Source organism: Bemisia tabaci, chromosome 10, assembly GCF_918797505.1.
Source record: "Bemisia tabaci chromosome 10, PGI_BMITA_v3".
In the NCBI taxonomy this organism is placed as follows: domain Eukaryota; kingdom Metazoa; phylum Arthropoda; class Insecta; order Hemiptera; family Aleyrodidae; genus Bemisia; species Bemisia tabaci.
In genome coordinates, this window is record NC_092802.1 from 36,661,404 (window position 1) to 36,684,669 (window position 23,266).

Genomic DNA, 23,266 nt, shown 5'->3' on the forward strand with positions numbered 1-23,266 from the left:
AGCATAACAGTTTTTTTCTCAGATAATCGTGGCTGGAGATTTGAAGCAAAGTTTCTCCTAAAATCAGCAAAAATGCGCCTCTCAAGTTCTAGTTTCCTCTCTGAAAGCGTGAAACTTTTTTCAGGGCAATAGTACAAAAAAATAATTATCATTTGGCAAGCGAGAATTTATCATTGTATAACCAATTGAGATCTAAACCTAAGGCATATATATCCTAGAAAAAAACCCATTTTCCGATGAATATTAGCAAAAATAAGATGGAAGTTCAATAGACTGAAAAACTGAATGAATATCAAATAGACTAAGACCTCTGACAAGTCCACAGCCAAGACGTTTTCTTGCTAAATGCGCCAGGTAATTTCAGGCACAGTGACCGGCATTTTGCATGTACTAGAACAATTTTTATTGTTTCAATTGTACCAAATCATACTATATAAATAAAAGATCATACAGTTGTGCAATAAAGGCACCATTACCAGTTTTTGCACGGAACTAAAAAGCAGAGGGAAGTAATTTTAGTTGATTAAGGAAATATTTTTATCAAAATTTTTAACATTAAAGACTAAGATAATTAATTTAATCGTTTTATCAGTGTAATTGATATACTTTCGTTTAGTTATTTGTCTTTAAATTATATAACTAAAGACTACAGGTGTCAGGTGGGTAACCTAAACTATTGAAATTTTTTTGTAAAACTTTTTCTTACCGATTTTTCCTAAGACTTGTCGATTGTACACTACAGCTGTTTCGATTTGGATTGGATTGGATTGGATTCGATTACTCATCTCTGTCTGACCATCTAATTGATTCAAAACATCCTCTTGAAAAATGTGAAGTAAAGGTGATGAGAAAATGCAAAAAGGGCAAAAAAATGAACGTTTGTGAACAACTCGAAATAGATAGATTTAAGACCAAAGCCATCCTTAATTCTCAGACAGAAAGTACCATAACAACAGTGATTACCCCTCCCACCTTGATGGACTACTACGTGATAACAGGGAGTGAGGAAGAATGCCAGGGTTATCAGTCTCGCCTCGAACGCGAACGCGGACGCGGACATCGACAACCCGCGATCGCGAAAACGTACCGTGAAAAATTTTAGTTTTTATATTTTTAAATCACCTGACGATGGGTGAAAACCCGAAACAGCTGTAGTGTACAATCGACAAGTCTTAGGAAAAATCGGTAAGAAAAAGTTTTACAAAAAAATTTCAATAATTAAAGTATGGCCGATAAAGTCAACAAGAGAAGTAATCTAAACTATGTTCTAGCATTGTGGCAATTAGTGGAAATTGTGGTTTGAAGCATTAAAATATCCCTTTTTTCTTGCATGTTTCTCTGGGCCGGCAAGATCAGTTACACATCTTAGACACATTGATAGAGAACGTGATGCAAGTTTTCACCTAAAATACACCACTTCAATTACCTACCGAATGTCGAAAACGAACAAAATTAGAATGCTCACCAGAAAATACATGAAATTAAGCAGCTTTTTCACTTCAATGGCTAATACTTCAGCAGTCTTTTCATAGATTTCCACCCAGTTCGGCTGCTCATTGGACTTCGGTTGCGGGATGGCTCGAGAGCAACATCGCCACGTGCACAGCATGACCGTATGTTCCAAGCCATCTTCCAACAGTTCCTTCTGGAGCATTACAAATAGATATTTTACAGGATTGGTAGATTGACAACTTTAAATTCACAACATGGCAAAGCTCTGAATTTATAAAACGACCAAAACCAGAGTCGATTAAATTTCAATGAAAAAACCTATTGACTGTTTTCAGTGCATATAATATAAAGGTTCAAAAATGGATACATTTACATTTAAAGGTCAATCTGCAATGAATTCCTTGGATAGTTTGAAATCTTTAAATTTAAATCAAGGTTCAAATGACCTTCCATCAACAAAGAACATAAATTTCTGATTTTATTCTAAAATAGATGCCTCTACCAATTTTCAAAGTGTCTGCTTTAAGTTGAAAACACTTGCATGGAACTAGCTTTTTGAATACGATGTTTCTGATACTGCCATAGTTCTGTAATGATTTAGGTAAGAGTGAAAGAGTCTTCCGATTTAAGCATGTTATCGGTAGTCGATATTATTCATTCCCTGCTAAAAACTTAGGATTTCCTCTCATTTTTCTCAAAATTATCTTGGAAAAGCAAGATTTTTCTGAAAATCATTGAATATTATTCATCATCCATTCAATTAGACGGATTAACAGTGGTCAAGCAGCAGGAATGTGAAGCTTCTCAAACTGGCATGAACGGTGGCTTCTTCAATGTGCTCTGCTATGCCAGTGATGAACCCATTTCGGTCTTCGAAGTTGGTATCGAAGTTAGCTTGATAAATGACAGAGCATGGCTAAGCTTTGATACACAGTTGTTAATTATGTAACATAAGCTCATCTAAGGCGTCAACATTGCATAAGGCATCAGTTAATTCAACCTCATCTGCCACCATTTTGAGAAGTTGACCTCCTTTGTGCAAAAAACCATCAAAGACATAAAAATGTGACTTGGCAAGCAAGCATTGTTGTACATGGAACTAAGAGAAATGAAGGGTTTTGAAAACGTACCCACTCTAATTACTTAAAAACTGAGAGTACACTGTAAACCAAAAATAAATATTCTTGAGTGTTGCACGATTCAATACCAGCAAAGACATAATGTCTTTGAATACCAGAGAAGGTTGACGGTGGAGAGTAGATAAAATTGTTCAAATAACTTTATGCCTTCAAGAGGTAAGACAAACTTGTATAAAACTATCAGAAGTAATACTGCTAACTTGAGGTAGAGGTGTCATCAGCTAAGTTGGCACTTGAATACGTATCGTTTGCAAGCAACTGTAGTGTAGTCGTCCAACAGGAATCGAGGATTGAATAAGCTCGCGATCGGGCTGCCATCAATCGCCTATTACTGTTGGACAATTGCAGCACAATTGCTCACAAAAGAAACGTAATCAAGTGCCAACTAAGCTAATGACACCTCTAGATAGCAGAGTAAACAGGTAATTCCAAAAAATTTAGACTTGAAACAATGGAAATACAACATAGGTGGGAGAATGGGCCAGTTGTGCTGGTCTCAAAATAATTGTGTTATGATACTTCATTCTTGCAGATCAACTAAAAATGATAAGATCTGGCCAAACAGCAAATTTCTACGTTGAATATTAACCGAGGTATCTCGCCTTGAAAAACTCGATTTATGGTGTCATTAACAGCGGTAGGACGTATCATGTTTTGCAATACCTACCGCAATGAATTGAATGAAACACACAGGAATCGATTGTTGAAATCCTTATAAGCATGCCCAGGCGTAGGGGAACAAGGTTTTCCAGGCGCAAAGCTCACACATTCCTTATCTTGTCCTGGCATGCCAACAGAGTTTCAAGAACCGGTCTGCATTCATTGATTGACTAGATGAGAAAAGAGGAAATAAAGAGTGTACATCTTGGTCCACAGCAGTCTCCAAGACAAATCCAGCAACAGACAAGACATGTTCCGTCACAGGAGTCTGATGACAATTCTGTTGTACCATCTTAAGTTATGGCAACTTCACTCCGTTCTCATAGAAGAATCATTACATACTGTAAGCTTCCGCGATTAAGTTGAAAGAGAGGCAAATGAAAGGAATACAAGAAAAACGACTGACTCCTACCTCTGTAAAGATCCACTCAGGACTTCGGTTTCTCCGCAATTCCCATGGCTTCTTCTTGATTTTCGTTGACCCTGGGGTTAAATCTTCGTCTCGAATTGATGGAATACTTCTAAATGAGAAGAGAAGATGACAGTTTTAACGGCTAGTAATTAAAGAAGTTAAAATTAATTGAGCTTGAGCGATCGGAAGACCGGCCGAGATTGCGCGGAAAAATGAAAAATGCATGGCATGGCCGCCATGTTGAATTTCAAACAGCTGGACGAATATCGAATATCGTATCGAATGCGATTGTTCGAGTATCGCACTATCGATTCTTTACCATAGCTTCTTACGGGGACACAGCTATAGTCGATCGTTCCCGAAGTGTGGCAAGAAATCCGCCTCAACCACTGAACTCCGTTTTTCTCGCATCGGCTCACGGCGGAGAGAGGCCGCGGCTAGAATTCTTACGATCAGCGACCTTTCTCCTCATTTTACTTTTAAACTTTCAATCTTAGAGGAAAATGTCATAGGACCCGAAATAACGGCCGTAAAATTTCCTATCGGTTCATTACACAAAATTTTCGAATAAATAATTTTCGTGACCAAAAATAAGGGTTTTAAAAAGGGCGCAGGCAAAAATTCTTATGATCAGCGACCTTTCTCCTCATTTTACTTTTAAACTATCAATCTTAGAGGAAAATGTCATAGGACCCGAAATAACGGCCGTAAAATTTCCTATCGGTTCATTACACAAAATTTTCGAAAAAATAATTTTCGCGACCAAAAATAAGGGTTTTAAAAAGGGCGCAGGCAAAAAATGTTATGATCAGCGACCTTTCTCCTCAGTTTACTTTTAAACTTTCAATCTTAGAGGAAAATATCATAGGACTCATAATAACGGCCGTAAAATTTCCTATCGGTTCATTACACAAAATTTTCGAAAAAATAATTTTCGTGACCAAAAATAAGGGTTTTAAAAAGGGCGCAGGCAAAAATTCTTATGATCAGCGACCATTCTCCTCATTTTACTTTTAAACTTTCAATCTTAGAGGAAAATATCGAAATACTCGTTTCGAATGCGATTGTTCGATTATCACACTATCGATTCATTACCATAGCTTCTAACGGGGGCGTAGCGATATTCGATCATTCACGAAATTTGGCAAGAAATCCACCTCGGCCATCCTCGGCACCTGGACTCCGTTTTGCCGGCTCATATCACGGTGGAGCGAAATCCTATTTTAGAATCTCCGGCCCGGTCATCGCCTTACTTCCTAACTTGTTGCGGCTAGTATTCCACTCGTTCGAGGGGATTTCGTGCTAAACGAAAGGGTTCATCGGTTATTTTGATCGTAGAATTCATTATTGACCTAACTTTTCTCGAGGAAATGACGCAAATACACAATTTCAGATTTCACGCGTTCTTACTAATTTTCCGTAGAAACGTAAAAGTAGAAGTTACTCAAAGATAAATTTTACTCGTTCTTGTGGGCATTTCGTGTTGAAACTCGGTTTCCTGGAGGACTTTAGATCGTAGAATTCATTCTTGACCTTACTTTTGTTGATTTGTTGACACAAACACATAACACATGATCTCGAGGGTACAAAGAAAAGGTACTCACCGATAAATTGCACTCGTCCTGGTAGACATTTCGTGTTGAAACTTCGCAAACTAATGGTATATATTGATCGAAAAATTCATTTATAACCAAACTTATGCCAATATATATGTTGACACAAACGATGATGACACATAATTTGGGGGGGGGGGGGGGGGGGCGGCAAGCGGTCCGGATAAGCAAGGCAAGCACTGCGCTTGCCCAAATATTTCAGAGGAAAGAGGAAAAGTACAAAATGTATTAGTAAGTAAATTGCATTAAAAACAGAAAGAGATAGGTAGAGTTACGTATGCAGCAGCCACAAAAGTAGGAAAGCGGCGGCAGAGCGGACGGAGGTGGCGCATGGCGCAGCGAACATGGGCCAACTCATGCTCTAAAGAATCGCTTGCGAAGGGCTGAGCGGAGCGCCAGGCGACTTATCTGGGCGCCAGACTGCTCGGCGGCGGAATGCAGCTGAATCAAGGCGGGCGGGGCGGGGAGAGCGGTACGCTCCTAGTTCGAGCGCCTCGCTGCTCTTGCCTCCGATGCGCTGTCCGCTATCCTGTTGCATCTTCCATCTTCCCGTCGCGGTTGCGATTGCTCCCTCCGAGCCAATTGTGTCCTCTATTTCAATAATATGCCGCTCACTTGGATCTACTTGGTGATGAATCAGACAATTCTCAAGCATGTTTATTCTCAGAGAGATTGTTTTTTTGAGAAGTATAATAACTCAAAAAATTCTAAACGCTGTGGAGTAACGACTAGACGTGATGTACCTCAAATGGACCGAGTTTAACAGAAAGGAACCAAGCCACATCAGCTATTGCCAAGTTTAACTGGGCAATTAAATTTTTTACGAGAGAACGTTTGTTCGAATCTCTTGGAAACTTTAAGGGAATTTGTTTCGTTTCATGGAGAATTTTCATTGAAATTTGCACAAAAATCCGCACAACCGTTTTCAAGTAAAAAATTAAATTGCCCAATTAAATTTGGCAATAGCTGATGTGGCTTGGTTCCTTTCTGTTTAACGCGATCCAAATAAGTGGCAAATGGAAATCATATAAGTAAGAGAGAATGAAATATAACCATTGTTTTTCAGGACGTTCATCAGATTTCAACCGAAAAATAGAGTAAATTGAGGTTCGCGAGGATCTAAATTTTAACAATTTTCTAGGGAGGCTCCCTGAGGAGGGAGGAATGGGGGCTAGGTTACGTTAAACAACCCCCCCCCCCCTGGATTACGAACGCTAGAGCTTGCCCTGTCATTAAACCCACCACACGCCACGGGGGGGGGGGGGGGGAGGTATTCAAACTTTTAGTATCGGAGTGAGAAGAAGTTATTCAAAGATAGATTTTACTAGTTCCGGTTGAAAATTCACGTTTTATTGTTGATACTTGATGGTATGTTCATCGAAAATCCCATTTTTGACCTTACTTATGTTAATTGATTCACATCAATACGCGATTATTCAGCCCATCTCACTCCCTTAAAACTGCACTTTTTCCCCTCCCACCACCTTTTGAGTCATTTTGATACCATCTCTTCTTACCCTTTTCCACCCGTAGATGCCTTTCATTTTTCAAGAACAACTCTTTTTCAGCCCTATTCTACTAGACCCAATATGAGAGTCGGCTGAGAGGAGCACAATCCCAGGAAGTAGTGTTTTGGAGACTCGTGGGTAAGGTAACTCATAAACCAATGCAAAAGGGCGGACAAATATAACGAACACTTCATTCAAAAGTATTGATAGAACACGTAGTATTAGTTAATACTACGTAATACTGCGTGTCTATCAACTCATGAACTCCACGAATGATACATTTCGGTCAAACGAGCAAAAGTAAGAAAATTGACTTCTACCGACTTCTATTGACTTTCTTTCTTCTTCTTCTTTCTTCTTTCTTCTTCTTTGAGGCGAGAGAGAAAATCCTGCGACGCGGACCGCACCGGGTACCAAACCTGAGAGCGAGAGGGGAACGGGCGGGGCGAGGCGATGATGAAGGGGTAAGGGAAGGGTTAAGAGAGAGAGAGGAGTGGCGAGGCACCGGCGCGGCGCAGGGGGGGCAGAGCTGAGGGGGTTTGGATCGCGCTCGCGATGTAAACGTAGCAGTAGGGATGTCGATACTCAGGGAAGTATCGATACTCGGTATCGATACTGGTATCGACTCTAAGCATCGATACCGGTATCGATCATCGAGCTGAAGTTTCGATACTTATGAGGTATCGATCTGTCGGCCGTTAAATTCCGCCAGATTTACGCCTCTCTCGAAAAAGCCCTGTTCGCGTCCTTAGTCAACTATTTTGAGCCCTTAACTACAGTTATCGAACTGAGCTTTTACCATTTTTATTGAAGTATAATCATCTTGAGAAACTTGTTGGCGAAAAGCGTCAGCTGTTTTGTAAAGTTTTGATTCCTCCAGTTTTTCATTTCTCAGTTTCAGTTCGGTATGATACCTTGCCCATAAAGGTGATCTAAAAGCGTCCTCCGAGTGTTATTTCTTTCCTTACCACCTTTAGCTTTTACCTTTAGCCTTTAGGTTATGGGCCCAGCACCTGTTAATTCACCAAATGGACGTCAAAACTGCATTCTTAAATGGAGTTCTAAAAGAGGAAATTTACATGAGAATACCAGAAGGGATGGAGAGTAAAGAAAATCACGTTTGCAAACTAAATAAGGCACTATACGGTCTTAAACAAGGAGCACGATGCTGGTTTGAAACTTTTGAAATAAAACTCCTTAAGGTAGATTTCAAAACTTCACCTGCGGACCGTTGCATTATTACTTTTTGGATAGGGGTGATATTTCCAAAAATATTTACGTTATTCTTTACGTCGATGACGTGGTAATAATTTGCAAAGATCTTAAAACAATGATGAGTTTCAAACGCTATTTAATGAGTGAATTTAGCATGGTAGATTTAGGCAGCATTCGATTATTCTTGGGAATTAAATTCGAAAGAGGTAATGAAGAGATAACCATGAGTCAATGCGCTTACATTGACGCAGTCCTTAAAAAATGCAACCCTCTTCCGAGCAAATTAAACTTCGAAGCTCTCAATTCAGACGAAAGGTGCGACGCGCCTTGCCAAAGCCTTATTGGATGTCTCATGTATATAATGCTGAGTACTCGACCCGATTTAAGCACTGCAGTAAATATTTTGAGTCGATTCGCTAGTAAAAATAACAAGGAGCTATGGCAGTGTTTAAAACGAGTCCTGAGATATTTGAAAGGATCTCGTGCTTTGAAACTTACGTATAAACGAAATAATGATCATGAGCATATTCTAAGTGGATTTGTTGATTCTGATTGGGCAGGAGATTCAACGGACAGGAAAAGTACCACTGGGTTTTTCTTCAAACTGTTTGGTGTGTGCACCGTTAGTTGGAATACAAAGAAACAGAAATCTGTTGCTGCCTCGTCTACAGAGGCAGAATACATGGCCCTATTTGAAGGGGTTAGGGAAGCTCTCTGGTTGAAGTCATTACTGCATAGCGTAAATTTGGCAATACAACGGCCAATCCCTATCTATGAGGATAATAACGGTTGTATTAGCATTGCTAACAACCCGTCTAGTCATAAAAGATCGAAACACATCGATATTAAATATCACTTTTCCCGAGAGCAAGTTGAAGAAAATACTATTATCCTTCATCATTTGTCCACAGGTGATCAGCCAGCAGATCTGCTCACGAAGCCTCTACCAACTCCGACCTTCTTGAAATTCAGAGCTGAATTTGGGCTCCAATCAGCCAGTACCGAGTGAGAGATTTGATGAGGTTTTCATCTGGGTTTCCCTCATCCTTGCAACAAATGTTGAATCTATTTTCTTTTCTTCCCAGATATTAGATAAAGTTAATTTTTTAAAAAAAAAAAAAAAAAAAAAAAAAAAATTTTTTTGACGTTTTAAACCCCCCCCCCCCAAAAAAAAAAAAAAAAAAAAAAAAAAAAAAGTCAAATTTACATTTCAAATTTACATTTCATTTTTCAATGTCAAAATTTAATCCCCAAGTTAAATTTTGAGGGGGCGTGTTGGCGAAAAGCGTCAGCTGTTTTGTAAAGTTTTGATTCCTCCAGTTTTTCATTTCTCAGTTTCAGTTCGGTATGATACCTTGCCCATAAAGGTGATCTAAAAGCGTCCTCCGAGTGTTATTTCTTTCCTTACCACCTTTAGCTTTTACCTTTAGCCTTTAAAACTTGATTACTCCGTCGTTTGTCACAGTGCATCATGAAGGTGAAATAGTGGGGAGAGAATTTTTTAAAAAAGAAAAAGAGGCCTTCTTCATGGCCAAATCAGATTAAGTATCGATACCGTCGATACTGGGGTCTTGGCATCGATACTGCATGGTATCGATATCGTGGAGTATCGATGCCGAGTATCGTTAAGTATCGATCGAAAGTATCGATACTTTGCAAGTATCGGATAAGTATCGCCATCCCTACGTAGCAGAGAGAAGAGGAAGCAGGGAGAGAACGGGAGAGGAGAGCCGCTCATCCGTCCAGAGCTGTTTCTACAGGTGCCTGCAAACCGGATTTCCGGCCCGCCATGCCGATTCGTCCTCCGCTTGCGCCCCTGCGCCTGCGGCAGCGCGCGGGGCGGGCCGCATCTCTCATTTCCAGTTTCGCATTCTCCCTGCAGGTGCGTATTACGAAATTACGCAATCATTTCAGGGTGATTTCTTAATAAAAGGAATAGTCGTGTCGCCGTGGGTTATAAACGACTTAAAGTCAAACGGTTGAAAAGCAAGCTGATAAATCAATAGGAATTATGTCCCTGAATTATCCATGCTAAACAATATGATAAATTATGATTGTATTTATAATAATACGAGACTTTAAAGGCCGAAAAAGTCCGGTCGGTTACGCGTCGCCAACCCCGACTTTGAAGCTAAAGAGCAATTTGCGTTAGTAAGTCATTGTTGATCATGGATTCTTTGGCAATATATGCTGAAAGGAGACTCTAATGTTCAAGAGAATTATCATGTTGAACTGAGATGTTTATTTTTAAGCGAGGAAAGTAGGAAAGTCACTAGAAAGAATGTCGCCACATTCGGCAACGTATTTTTGCAGTTGTATTAGGTGCAGTGTTTATCGCGCCAGATGAAAACCAGGAGTTTAAAAACTGCATGCCATCAAATTGTTCGCTGATCAAGCTGATGAAGTCCTCTTGATTAAACCATTACTAATAAGTCGGCTTTTTTTATTCTGAAAACTTTAATTTTTATGTAAACCAGTGATTCTTAGGTAGGTAGCGCTAATTATACACTACACAAAATCCTTAATCTGTATCATTAAACTAACAGGAAATCCTAAAAGTTTAGAAAACCTTTATGGGAACATAAGATTCCACCTCATATATCTCAAGAATTGCCAAGTTTCATCTTTTGTATAATTTTGTATCTCGCATTTTCAAGTGTCGGTATTACGCTGTGTCGGTTACGTAACCGACATAATTTGGCAGCGCCGCCTGGTTTGCCTGAACCTCCAGTCCCGCAGAAGGAGCTGATAGCTGTGATTCGATCAAGCTGGAAAAAGGAAGTTTAATACCTTTAAAATGAGGTAATGAAATTTGTTTAAAATTGGTGCACTTTTCTTTTTAAGATATTTGACATTTTAGCTATTCCCGTGAGCGATTATCGTGAAAACACCCTTGACTAAATAAATTACAGGAAAACGACCAGTAAAGAAAAAAAAAAAAAAAATACAACGTCAATTTATTGGCACAATTTTCATCAGAAAGGGTTAAAATAGTATTCTTGCGGCTTCATTTTTAGAAAATTTTCCAGGGGAGTCCCCCCGATCACACTATGATGGAAGGGGGGAGGGTGAACCCTTCTGACCCCCCTCCCCCAAAGTTAGCACTCCTACCGAACGCTTACCGCATAGTCACGCCAGGCCACTGTTACTGAAGCTTTTAGGACTAAATGTAAGGATAGCGAGGCTTTGTCAGAGGCAAGTAGAGGTCAAACTCGGGTTCGATGGATCTTAAAAGACATCAGAACAGACCTATAGAGGATCTCGGAAAATTTCTAAAACTCCTCAGAATGGGAAAATCGTCACAAAAATACTAAAAAAACTCGTTCTCCGAGGAAAACCGATTTTTCCGGCTAAATGAGAGGTGATAGTGAAAATCAAAGGTCATGTTCGAGTTTATCAAGTCAAAATACATAAGAATCGATTTATCACACATCTAAAACATTTTTAAAATGTATTTTTAGCAGACTTTGAGTCCGGAAAAGGTTCAACGCAAGAGGCTCGGAAAAATTGGCATTATCGGAGTATACTGGAGAGTGATAAAAAAAACCGAGGTCATATTCGGATTTAGCAGCTTGAAATACAGATGAACAATTGAACAACTCTACCGTGGGTCCAGGAAGAGAACGCCGCACCATCCTAATGGGAAAGCACCCTAGTAAAACTGGATGAAATTGAAATGGTCATAAGACTACTACCGGAGCCGGTGCCATTGATGCCAATACATGAGTGACGTGATTGACGTGAGCGTAGTTGGTTGTGTCCGAGTCTCGAGGTGACGGGGAAGCGGAGAGGGGCCGGAGTGGGCTGGAAGGGAAGGGTACGAGTAGTGCCGCACAATGGTCCGGCCGGCGGGACCTCCGTTCACGCATATAAAACGGCGAATACCTCGAAAACCGCACATGGGATCTCTTTGGGCTGTAGGAGCTTTTAATCAGAATGACTAGCTAAGCAACATATCAAAGTTTCACCGAGAGACATTTGTTTAAAAAAAATGTTTATACATGTTCTTCGTCGTTAGAATAGGGGGAAAAATCTAGAGTCTTGAAAACGTCAGAAATCACATTTTAAGTCAAGTGTCTCGGTCAGGATGTTTATATTTTGTTAAACTAAGATGTACAATGAAATCAGCGACCCAAAAATCATAGTTACATCAGCTTTTAAAACGGTGCATTGCATTATTAACGAATAAAGTTCCGTTAAATCCAGTCTGCGGACCATAGTGCGCCGAGCAGTCGCGATCGGCGGATCGGACTCCCTGCGGCTCATAGGATCAGCCACGGGGACGGGAGCCGGAGCCACCGACGAGATGGTTCTACGCCTACATGGCTGCTGTAACCGGTAATAATAGTTTACGGCCTTTTCAACTAAATCAACTTCAGTTATCATAAATGCCTCTCCGATCGTAATCATTTACTTCAGCAATTTTAAGTTTAATTGTAAAAGTGCTTTTTGGGACGTAAGCTCTTGAGTAATGTCACTATTTCAAATTTTAAATGATGGAAGTTCACTTGCATGTTTGATAATGTGAGGCGCGCTGAGTCTTCATGTGTTTTTGTTCCTGCATGTGCTTAAATCGATCGATAAAATTCTTAATGATGGACGCAAGAAATAGCTGATTAGGAATCTTAATTGTAAAGTGTGAGTACTTTAATTTTAATTTTTGATCGTTTCCTTCAAAATTTTAAGTTTGAATGCTGCCATATACGACCAGGGATTACTAGTAGGTAAACGAAAGCATTCAAAGGCGCAATGACCGAGTTTCATTCTGAGCCGCGGTTCACCATTTTTGTGTATTATTCCAACTATTAATCAAATGGCCATTGCTAATGAATGAGATATTTGTTATTTAATGAATTCACGGTCTACATGGTACTTCAATGCACACTGGGTCTGGCTCTCATAAATAACTGCTAAAGTTTTGGAGGGAAAATTTTCCATGTTTATTCGTACAGCCTTCTTTTCACTTCTCAGCCAATTTTTTTTTTTTTGTTTGTGTCAATGAAAGTAAGGTCAATAATGAATTCTACGATCAAAAGTCCTCTAGGATACCGAGTTTCAACACGAAATGCCCACAAGAACGAGTAAAATTTATCTTTGAGTAACTTATACATTTTTATGTTTCTCCGGAAAGTTTGAAAGAACGCGTAAAATTGCGTAGGTAATTGCGTCATTTTATTGAAAAAAGTAAGGTCAGAAATGAATTCTACGGTCAAAATAACTCAGGAATTTCTTGTTTTAACACGAAATCCCCAGAAACGAGTGGAATAGCCGCAACGCAACAAGTTAGTATAAGGCGATGAGCAGGCCAGGCATTCACGACCGGTCCCCAGATCGTTCAATTAATTTTAATTTATTGAATCATTAGCCGTTAAAACTGTCATATTCTCTGCTCATTTAGAAGTATTTCATCAATTCGAGACGAAGCTTCAACCCCAGGGCCAACGAGAATCAAGAAGAAGCCATATGGGAAGTGCGGAGGAACCGAAATTCAGAGTGGATTTTTACAGGTACGAGTCGTTTTTCTTGTATGTATTCCTTTCCATCGCCTCTCCCATTTTTTCGAAAATTTTGTGTAAAGAACCGATAGGAAATTGTACGGCCGTTATTATGGGTCCTATGATATTTTCCTCTAAGATTGAAAGTTTAAAAGTAAACTGAGGAGAAAGGTCGCTGATCATAACATTTTTTGCCTGCGCCCTTTTTAAAACCCTTATTTTTGGTCTCGAATATTATTTTTTCGAAAATTTTGTGTAATGAACCGATAGGAAATTTTACGGCCGTTATTTCGGGTCCTATGACATTTTCCTCTAAGATTGAAAGTTTAAAAGTAAAATGAGGAGAAAGGTCGCTGATCATAAGAATTTTTGCCTGCGCCCTTTTTAAAACCCTTATTTTTGGTCACGAAAATTATTTTTTCGAAAATTTTGTGTAATGAACCGATAGGAAATTTTACTGCCGTTATTTCGGGTCCTATGACATTTTCCTCTAAGATTGAAAGTTTAAAAGTAAAATGAGGAGAAAGGTCGCTGATCATAAGAATTTTTGCCTGCGCCCTTTTTAAAACCCTTATTTTTGGTCACGAAAATTATTTTTTCGAAAATTTTGTGTAATGAACCGATAGGAAATTTTACGGCCGTTATTTCGGGTCCTATGACATTTTCCTCTAAGATTGAAAGTTTAAAAGTAAAATGAGGAGAAAGGTCGCTGATCATAAGAATTTTTGCCTGCGCCCTTTTTAAAACCCTTATTTTTGGTCCCGAAAATTATTTTTTCGAAAATTTTGTGTAATGAACCGATAGGAAATTTTACTGCCGTTATTTCGGGTCCTATGACATTTTCCTCTAAGATTGAAAGTTTAAAAGTAAAATGAGGAGAAAGGTCGCTGATCGTAAGAATTCTAGCCGCGGCTTCTCTCCTCAGTGAGCCGGTGCGAGAAAAACGGAGTCCAGTGGTTGAGGCCGATTTCTTGCCAAACTTCGTGAACGATCGACTATAGCTGTGTCCCCGTAAGAAGCTATGGTAAAGAATCGATAGTGCGATACTCGAACAATCGCATTCGATACGATATTCGATATTCGTCCAGCTGAAGTGGGGGATTCAAAATGGCTGCCATGCATGAATTTACCCGCGCATCCACGGCCGGTGCCCAAATTCCGGTTCGCTCAATTAATTTTAATTTATTTAATTATTAGCCGTTTAAACTGTCATCTTCTTTGCTCATTTAGAAGTATTTCATCAATTCGAGACGAAGATTGAACCGGAGGGCCAACGAAAATCAAGAAGAAGCCATGGGAAGTGCGGAGAAACCGAAATTCTGAGTGGATCTTTAAGTATAGGTATCAGTGTATGATTCGTTTTTCTGGTATTGCTTTCAATCGCCTCTATTTCAACTAAATCGAGGAAGCTTATACTACTGATTCCTCTTTGAGATTGTAGTGATGTTCCCATAACTTACGATGTTACAACACAACAGAATTGTCACAAGACTCCAGTGACGGAACATGTCTTTTTGTCTGTCGCTGGACTTGTCTTTGAGACTCTACTATGGACCAAGATTAGATGTATCTCTTTATCTCCTCTTATCTTATCTAGTCAATCAATGAATGCAAACCGGTTCTTGAAACTCTGTTGGTACGCCAGGACAAGATGAGGAATGTGTGAGCTTTGCGCTTGGAAGACCTTGATCCCCTTGGCCTGGGCATGCTGACAAGAATTTCAACGATCGATTCCTGTGCGTGAGACTGAAGCTAACATTAAAGAAGGAACCTCTGAGCATAGTGAAGAGTGTTTTACAGGTTTTGTTTCCCAATCCCCTGCAAATAGCAAGAACTGTGAATACTGTTGCTACAACGCTACATCTAATGATCACCCTAGTTCGGACTTAATTGCCAGGTATTTCCTGCCTGAATTTCCTCCTCAAGAATTGTAACTTCCTCATTCCCCATATGTCCTGTAACTCTCTCTTTCTCTCACTTTCACGTCGTTTAATCTCTGAAGGAAAGAGTTAGTTTGTCTGCATGTAGTCATGGTGTGATTGAGGCCAATTTCATCATTTTGAAAGCTCATCTAGACCTTCCTGCGAATTGATAGGTTAGCCACTGTTTCACCTGATCGTTTCTCTTTCTTTATTCAATGAGCCAGTTGCGTTGGTAACAGAATCATGTTTTGATGCTTGGTTCTAGTAGATCAGCTCTAAATAAGTAGATCCATCCCAACAGCAACTCTCCGCGGGGTTAGGGCCAGGCGGGGAAGTGGCTTTTAAGAAGATGCATAATGACTGACCTGTGTGGATTGGTCTTGTTTCCATTGTTTCAACTCTAATTTTTTCTTAAATAAGTACCTGTTTACTCTGCACTCTAGAGGTGTTGTCAGCTAAGTTGGCACTTGTTTACATTCCACTTGCAAGCAATTGCGACGCTATTGTCCAACATCAATAGGGGATTGACGGCAGCACAGTCATACTCGATTCCTGTCGGACGACTACATTATAGTTGCTTGCAAACGATGTGTATTCAAGTGCCAACTTAGCTGACAACACCTCTACCTCAAGTTAGCAGTATTACTTCTGATAGTTTTACACAAGTTTATCCTACCTCTTGAAGGCATAAAGTTATTTGACCAATTTCTTCTACTCTCCACTGTCAACCTTCTCTGGTATTGACTCGTGCAACACTCATGAATCTTTATTCTTGGTTCACAGTGTACTCTCCGTTTTAATTGATAGGAGTGGGTATGTAGAGACCTTAAATTAATTCAACAAGAACTAAAGCATTTTGCCATATACTTTGTATCTTTGTAAACTTTATTTGAGAAGAGTTAAACTCCTGTTTGAGGTAACAACTTCAGTGGTAATCTTACTGTATCACTCTCCGCACTGTACGGCTGGCTAAATGATCTGCTATAGACTGTTTACACAAGTAAAAGTAGTCAGCAAAAAATCAATTAGTCTCTTAGTGAGAGGTATTATTTTCGGAAGGTTGCTTTTGCAACAATTAAAAACCTGCTCATCATATTGCAGGTACTTGAAAAAAAGAAGCCCGAAGAATTTTGTTGCCTTCTTCCTAATGTCAATTCCTTCTTTTTACAGATTTAAACACATATCAAAATGGCACCAGAGCCACTGGATATCTCTGAGCATGGGTTGCTCTTCAAAGCAACGGATATTTCTGATCATGAGTTGCTCTTCAAAGCAACCAATTTATCCAAACTGGCCTCCATAGATTTGTCTCAGGTATGAGTTATAAATATTTTTCATCAAGTAAAATCATTTTGTTACTCAATGAGAACTGGAATACTTTTTTAGGTAAAATAGCTCATATTTTTTCTGTTCTTTTTTTCTTATATTTTAGTTTAAAACCTGTCAAAGATCTCTCCTAAAATGTCGCAGGCTCAAGAAATTAATTTCAAATTCGGAGTATTGCATTTTGTATTGACAAGTTCTTTTGAACAAACACTTACAGCTTAAACACAGCTTACAGCTTGTAATAATGACTAAGATTATGCATAGTGATGCATCGTACCTAAAGGGAAGATGTCCCCTACCTTTTTAGTCCATCGTTTTTTCACCAACATTCTGTAATCTACTTAGCACAACTTTGATATGAGAACATTTTGTTTTTACGGACAAAGAATTAAGTTAAAAGTGTGAACAAAGTTTATTTATTTATTTATTTATTCTTTTGCTTTTTGCACATTTGGCTTCACAAAAACGTCATTTTCTAAATAAAGGTACTGATAGGTATAAACATATTTACATACAAATCGTCTTAAATTCATTCATTGACATTCAAAAATTCATTGATTGAGTACGGGCATTTTGCAATCAAATGCCTTGTGGCCAGCTTACCGAATGTTGGTCTATATATGCTTTCCTGTATAATATTTGGCAATTTATCAAAGAATTTCCATACCTTTGTGAGGTATGCGTCGTTCTTTGATAAACTGCTAAATTGGTGATATCTTGTGCCATACCCATGTGTCTCTGCCTTATCTCCCCTCAGCCTTTTAGCTAGTAATTTTAAGTGACTCATAATTATTTTGGCCGGTAATGTTAATATCTCATTTTTTATGAAGTGTTCTCGGCATGATGTATCGTCTTGCTTCAGTTTCAGAATGGTTCTGATTGATTTTTTTTGGAGAATAAAGATTTTCTCTATCCGTTTATTACTCGCGCATGACCAAGTATTGATACAGTAATTTATATGAGACTCGACTAGTGCGTGATAGGCTAGTAGAAGAAGTTTTTTATCGCAGAATTTACTTAACATCCTCAGGACAAAAATTGACGAAGCTATTTTAGATCTTATTTTGTCACAATGCATTTCAAAGTTTAATTTATCATCAAGGTAGAGTCCAAGATATTTTAGTGCGTTTACTTCTTCTAATTGCCTTTCATCCACGAATATATTGAAGTTCCAATTACATTTAATTCTAGTATGTATCAGCATAAATACTGTCTTTTCTTCATTAAAATTCAGGAAGTTCATTTTGCACCATTGAAGTAAGTAATTCATGAGTACATAGGTGTCTTTTTCGAGATTCTCTAGATTGAACTAGTTATGTTGAAGCTGTACACCAAAGTGAGAAATCATGTATCTCCATCGCTGTGTTTCAAAATTTCTGCTCCTTCCCCCCCCCCCCCCCCCCCCCTATTTTTGAAGCGGAGCAAGCCAACTAACTTTATGACTATGAAACTTGCGTAGAGTATTCTGCTAATTGTAAGAGTGAAGAAAAATTAAGAAAACTCTCCAGAAGTTATGATGAGGAATTTTCGGAAGAAAACACACAGTATGTCAGGAAGTCTTCAACGTGCAAACAGGGATACCTGGTTTTGCTCTTAGGTCATTGCCATAGTTCTTATACAACAACTTTTCACCACCATATTCCAACATATGAATTACATTTCATCATCAATTGATGTTAAATAGCTAAAATAAAAATATTCACCCTGATTTTCAAGATTAAATTTTCCATTTGACTGGTACATTTTTCAAAAAAAAAAATCAAACCTCGTGGATGAATGCTCTTCAAAGGAATATTGGGATTTAATTTAAAATGAAGGAAATCATTTCAAAACTAATTTTGCACCAGGAGAAATCATAATCATATCTTTGTCAGTCCAACCATTTGTACTATTCAGATTTAAACTGGAGGTTGATACCTAAGTTCTGAATGATAAGATTTACATTCTTCTAATGCATTGTTGTCAAACTTCATGTCCATTATCCAAAGGAGGTTGAAAAAAAAGTGCCCAGCTTTCATTCATGCAGAATTTATGTCCGTCTTGTGCTCCAGATTTTTGCTTTATAATGTTTGCCAAACTGAAGCAGAGAAATTTTTCAAGGTATTAAGTTAAAATTTGGTGTCAGATTTCAGGAAAAAGCCTTCATGGTGACTTATTTTTTCTGGAACTCACCATCTCTTGAATTTGCAACCTGGCTGCACAATTATTAATGTTAATTTTTGAAGACACCTCAGAAGAGTGGTCCAGTGTTCCATTTTCTACCTCATGGTTCCATAAGAAAGTGGTTGGTGTGTTGGTAACTGAATATTTAAATTTATTGCAGTCTTCCACAATTTGATAAAAAAAAGCTTTACAGAATCAGGGAAAAGCTTATCAAGGCACTTAAGAGGTGCACCTTAAAAGTCTGCAAGAGAAGCAAAATGTAGGTATTTAGGTATGACAAAGCTGAGAAAAAATGATATATACTTACTTATTTCGCTCACCTGTCAAATACATTTTTCAGTACCTGGAGGCATACATGAGGAATATTAGAAATCTCTACAATAACTCCTCAGCAGTAAAAGAAATTAATTTTGCTGAAGCTGCGATGGTGATTCAGAATTCACTGATTATCTTTGCCAAGAATGTCGACTCAATTTGGGCAAGAGCTATGAGGCTTGCTTTATCTGCTAACATAAAGTAAGTGATCAAAGTATTTTCTCAGGGTCTTAACTCTTTCAATAGGCGCTAGATGAAGATTCTCCATGTACATCCCACAAACCAAGTCAGGAAAAATATATTGGCAAAACATGGCAGTCTGAGGCGCTTTAAGGCCCTCTCTCATGCCTAGATGTGTCCGCCGTCTGTCATTAATATGATGCAATTGCAGTTCATATCTTCACCAACAGAAAGTATATGAAGCCATATATGCATAGGTAGCGGATGTCAAGTTGTTAAGCTTTTAAGCTTTGGGAAAATGACGTTCGAAGTTTTCATAGCTGTGCACCTTTGCGTCTGTACAGCAAAAAGGGTTTCGTTAAGAAAATCATTTTAGACAATAGAGCAAATCTTTTTCTAAAAAATGAGCTCCAGGAATTTAAATTTAAAGCAAATTCCGTGGAAGGGCTTGAAAAACAAGGGGGCTGAGAGCAGCTTTTGAAAAATTTTAGATATTAATGATTTAAACTAAAACTAGTCCTAGAATATATTCTGCGAAGAAGCCACTACCAAAATCCAATTTTTAAGCGTCAAAAACTGAGTTAGAACTTTCTCTCTGCAACAAGGCTCCATCCTACTTTGAACTTTTCAAAACCTACTCTTGAAATAGCAAAATCTGCTCTTAGCCCACTTGTCATCCAAAGCCCTCAATTGAGATGCAGTGATTTTAAAAAAATGACCACATCTCCTGTTCTTACTCAAAACTATTTTTAAGACATAAAATTAACTACTTATCTAATGTAAAAAAGGGAAAGTGCTTTTAATGAATCAACGTATGATAACTGTTGAGTTTTTCAATGATTTTTCTAAGGAACTAAGTGTTTGGTAACTTTCAAATTGGACACTAGAGTCAAATTATATTATTGATCTTCTAAAGTAGGGAAAAAATTGGAGAGGGTGCCATCCTACAGATACCTATATGCAACAGTCTTATTTATGTTTATTACTAGGTACTTTAATGTGCTTATTTACACTATCATCAAGGAGATCAATGAGCTTTGTTAAGATGAACAGTGAATTCCGACGCCCGCTTTTTTTAGGTATAACATGGTTTCATATTTATATCTTAATAGAAAATTATGCAAGAAGTCTGAAACTTGGCACCAACTCTTGAGGGTTCATGGATTCCATTAAATTGTTGCATTAAAGAGAGATCGCAATGCACAAAATGGTGGATAGGTTGACACGATGGTTCTATTGAAAGGGTTAAATTAAAAACACGGTTTTCTTTGAGAATTTAGATAATTCCAAGTCATTTTTTGTTACATTTGTCGAGGATACTTGGTAACCTCATATTTATTCTTTTCACCCGAAAAAAAAATAACTATGATGAAGACAATGAGGATTGTGATGTTGGATCTGGTGAAGAAGGTGCGAAGCACAAAGAAAAAGCTAAGAAGAAGAAAAAGAGAACATTTAATGTTGAAGATTTTCAACTCCTTCCTTTTCTCAATACTTGTGAGTGTGAGATTGTAGGACATGTAATCCTTTAACCAAAATTTGGAAATACTTCTTGAAACTCCCTTGACTCAAGATCTCTAACAAAGAAAATTTAAAGGTGTATCACAAATTCTAGCCTCTGTCTTCAGGGTTACATAAAGTAAGGGTGTTAAAAATACCTTATCTGCGAATCGCAACAAACAAGGCAAATCTTGGGTTGAGGGGCTACTTGCGGGAGTGATGACCCCTATTTTTCTCTCTTTTTAGCCCTTGCTTGTTTTTCGAAAGTCTAGAAAACCTGGAAAGTCAAAGAATATACAGTTATCCAGGAAAGTCAGGAATTTAGGGAACCCCTGGAAAGTATCGGAATATTGCGAATAGCGCATCTGCTTAGCAACTTCAGTTAGTGCCACTCGAGAGAGTGGAAACAATTTTGTAGTGTCCTTTCCTGTCAATTAACTGATCGAATTCTCTATCATTCCATCAGTCAAACTGTCTATTCATTAACCTGTTAGATTAACCAGTCAAATTGTTTTTTGAGCAACCAATCAAATTCTCTGTCAATCAATAAGTTGGATCATCTGTTTCATTGACTAGAAGTCTCTCAATTGACGAGGCAAATCATTTGTCTATGGACCATTCAACTCCTCTTTTGATCTATCAGTTGAATCTTCTTTCGATCGATATGTCAAATTTTCTATCAATATATGGAACTTCCGATCCTAATCAATTTACCTTGTTGTTTTATTTTTCAGATAAAAATATTGATATGAAACTAGACAAGAAAGAGGATAAACTAGCAAAGCAATCAGATAAACTTGTCCTCCCCACCTCCTTGCACACCAAAAGTGGTTAATAAATCGAGAGATATTTTCACTTCTGAAGGAGAAGCAGTCTGGAAAATGGATGAATTCAGGTATAGACTATTGTTTTTCCTACAATACCAACTTGTATTATTAATAGTAAATGTGTCTTCTATTTCAGAGCAGCCACTGTTAGTAAAAATATCAGGAAAAATTTCGAAAATCGGTCATGAATCAGAAAATTCCGAGTGTGTCAAGCATTCTTCAACTATTTGCAGTATCTTAAGCTCAAAAGACAATTGGACGGCCACGTGTAATTATGTGAAGATCGTGATAGAAAGTAGAAAAAAGACCCTTGATGCTGATGCTATGCCTGATGGTGTTTCCAGCAGTCACTCAACAATGATTAATGATTTAATGATTTAATTCAATCTTTCGTACCCCCCTTTCTTACCTGTTTTTATTTTTTATCTCTTTTGATGTAAATCTTTTAATTCTATTGTAACGTTGTTGAATGACAAATAAACAAAAAAAAAAAAAACTATTTGCAGTTTAGCACATGGAAAAGTGAAACATTTTATTCAGTTCATTACATATGTTGGTTTTTGTAATTAGACGATTATCGATTCATTCCCCAAGTAGCATTTTGCAACGAAAAAGTTGCAATTTAAATAAAATAAAATTTCCAGATGATTTCAACTTTCTTGCAAGAAAATTGCAATTATTTTACAACATCTGACCCCCTCATTGTAAAAAAGTTGCAATTTTTTTTTGCAAAGAAATTTCAATATTGACGACCTTTAAATTTCAACCCCTAAATTTTCCGGGGAAATTAGAATAATTCGAACCCATACTTACCTAATGTCCTACGACGTTTAGCAGCATAAAATACCGAACGCTCTTGAGTGGGCTTGAACCCGACCCGCGAATGTCATAGCGGAGTACTCTTCGGAGCCACAGGGAGCTGATGGTGAGCTGGGTTGAAATCACGCCTGTTAAGGCTGTTATAGCATGCATTGCGTCAGTGCGCGGCTCAACTTTCATCATAGATTTGATTAACGCCGTTTTTCTCAGGTTTCTTTCTTTTGCCTATTATTTATTTTTTTTCGTGTTATTTTTTTTTTCATATTTTTTTTGTCTGATTTTTTTTTTTCGATATCACGTAATGGGTACTTACACTAAATTTACACCGGTGTAAATTACACCACATACTAACTTGAGAACTTAAAAATATTTTTAAAATATTTTCAAAACTTTCTTAAGGAATATTTTTAACATGCATGTTTACAGGCAATATTTTTGAATTATTTTAAAAATATTTTTTGTAAACATTTTCAAAATATTCCTTTAAAATGTTTTAAAAACATTTTCAAAATATTTTGAAAATATTTTATTTACAATATTGCCATGAAAATATTTTGATAAAGGTGACAAAATTTTCAAAATATGTAGGGCTATATGGGTTAGGTGAGACATTTAAGTCGAAAAAACTTTAAAACAACTAGAAAATTGGATGCCAGGCACATGGCGTGAATTTGTTTCAACATGATCGCACCGAAATTGCAGTCTTTATAGTGCCTTGAA

The 23,266-nt window shown here is 37.9% G+C and overlaps 1 protein-coding gene and 1 pseudogene across 7 annotated transcripts; one reads left to right on the plus strand and one right to left on the minus strand.

Moving 5' to 3' along the window:
• Positions 1-5,736, minus strand: part of LOC109033217 (cytoplasmic FMR1-interacting protein-like) — a 28,112-nt pseudogene extending 22,376 nt beyond the window's left edge.
• On the plus strand, positions 1,054-21,795 carry LOC109039080 (uncharacterized). Of its 7 annotated transcripts, none has more exons than XM_072305620.1 (7): positions 12,279-12,637; positions 13,398-13,506; positions 14,725-14,835; positions 16,587-16,730; positions 19,246-19,421; positions 20,390-20,479; positions 21,635-21,795. In XM_072305620.1, exons 4-6 carry the CDS (start codon positions 16,605-16,607, stop codon positions 20,442-20,444), a joined length of 357 nt encoding a protein of 118 aa, XP_072161721.1. In that variant the 5' UTR covers positions 12,279-12,637; positions 13,398-13,506; positions 14,725-14,835; positions 16,587-16,604; the 3' UTR covers positions 20,445-20,479; positions 21,635-21,795. The 7 variants fall into 7 exon arrangements, with proteins under 7 accessions (XP_072161725.1, XP_072161721.1, XP_072161722.1 ...); XM_072305621.1 differs by having other exon boundaries at positions 13,401-13,506; XM_072305624.1 differs by lacking the exons at positions 12,279-12,637; positions 13,398-13,506; positions 14,725-14,835 and adding an exon at positions 1,054-1,185.
• Positions 21,796-23,266: the final 1,471 nt, after the last annotated feature.

Coding starts and splice junctions, on each gene's coding strand:
- LOC109039080 (XM_072305624.1), top strand. CDS start 16,605: ATGGCACCAGAGCCACTGGATATCTCTGAGCATGGGTTGCTCTTCAAA. Junction 16,731..19,245: donor CCTCCATAGATTTGTCTCAG/GTATGAGTTATA, acceptor TACATTTTTCAG/TACCTGGAGGCATACATGAG. Junction 19,422..20,389: donor GCTTTATCTGCTAACATAAA/GTAAGTGATCAA, acceptor GTTTATTACTAG/GTACTTTAATGTGCTTATTT.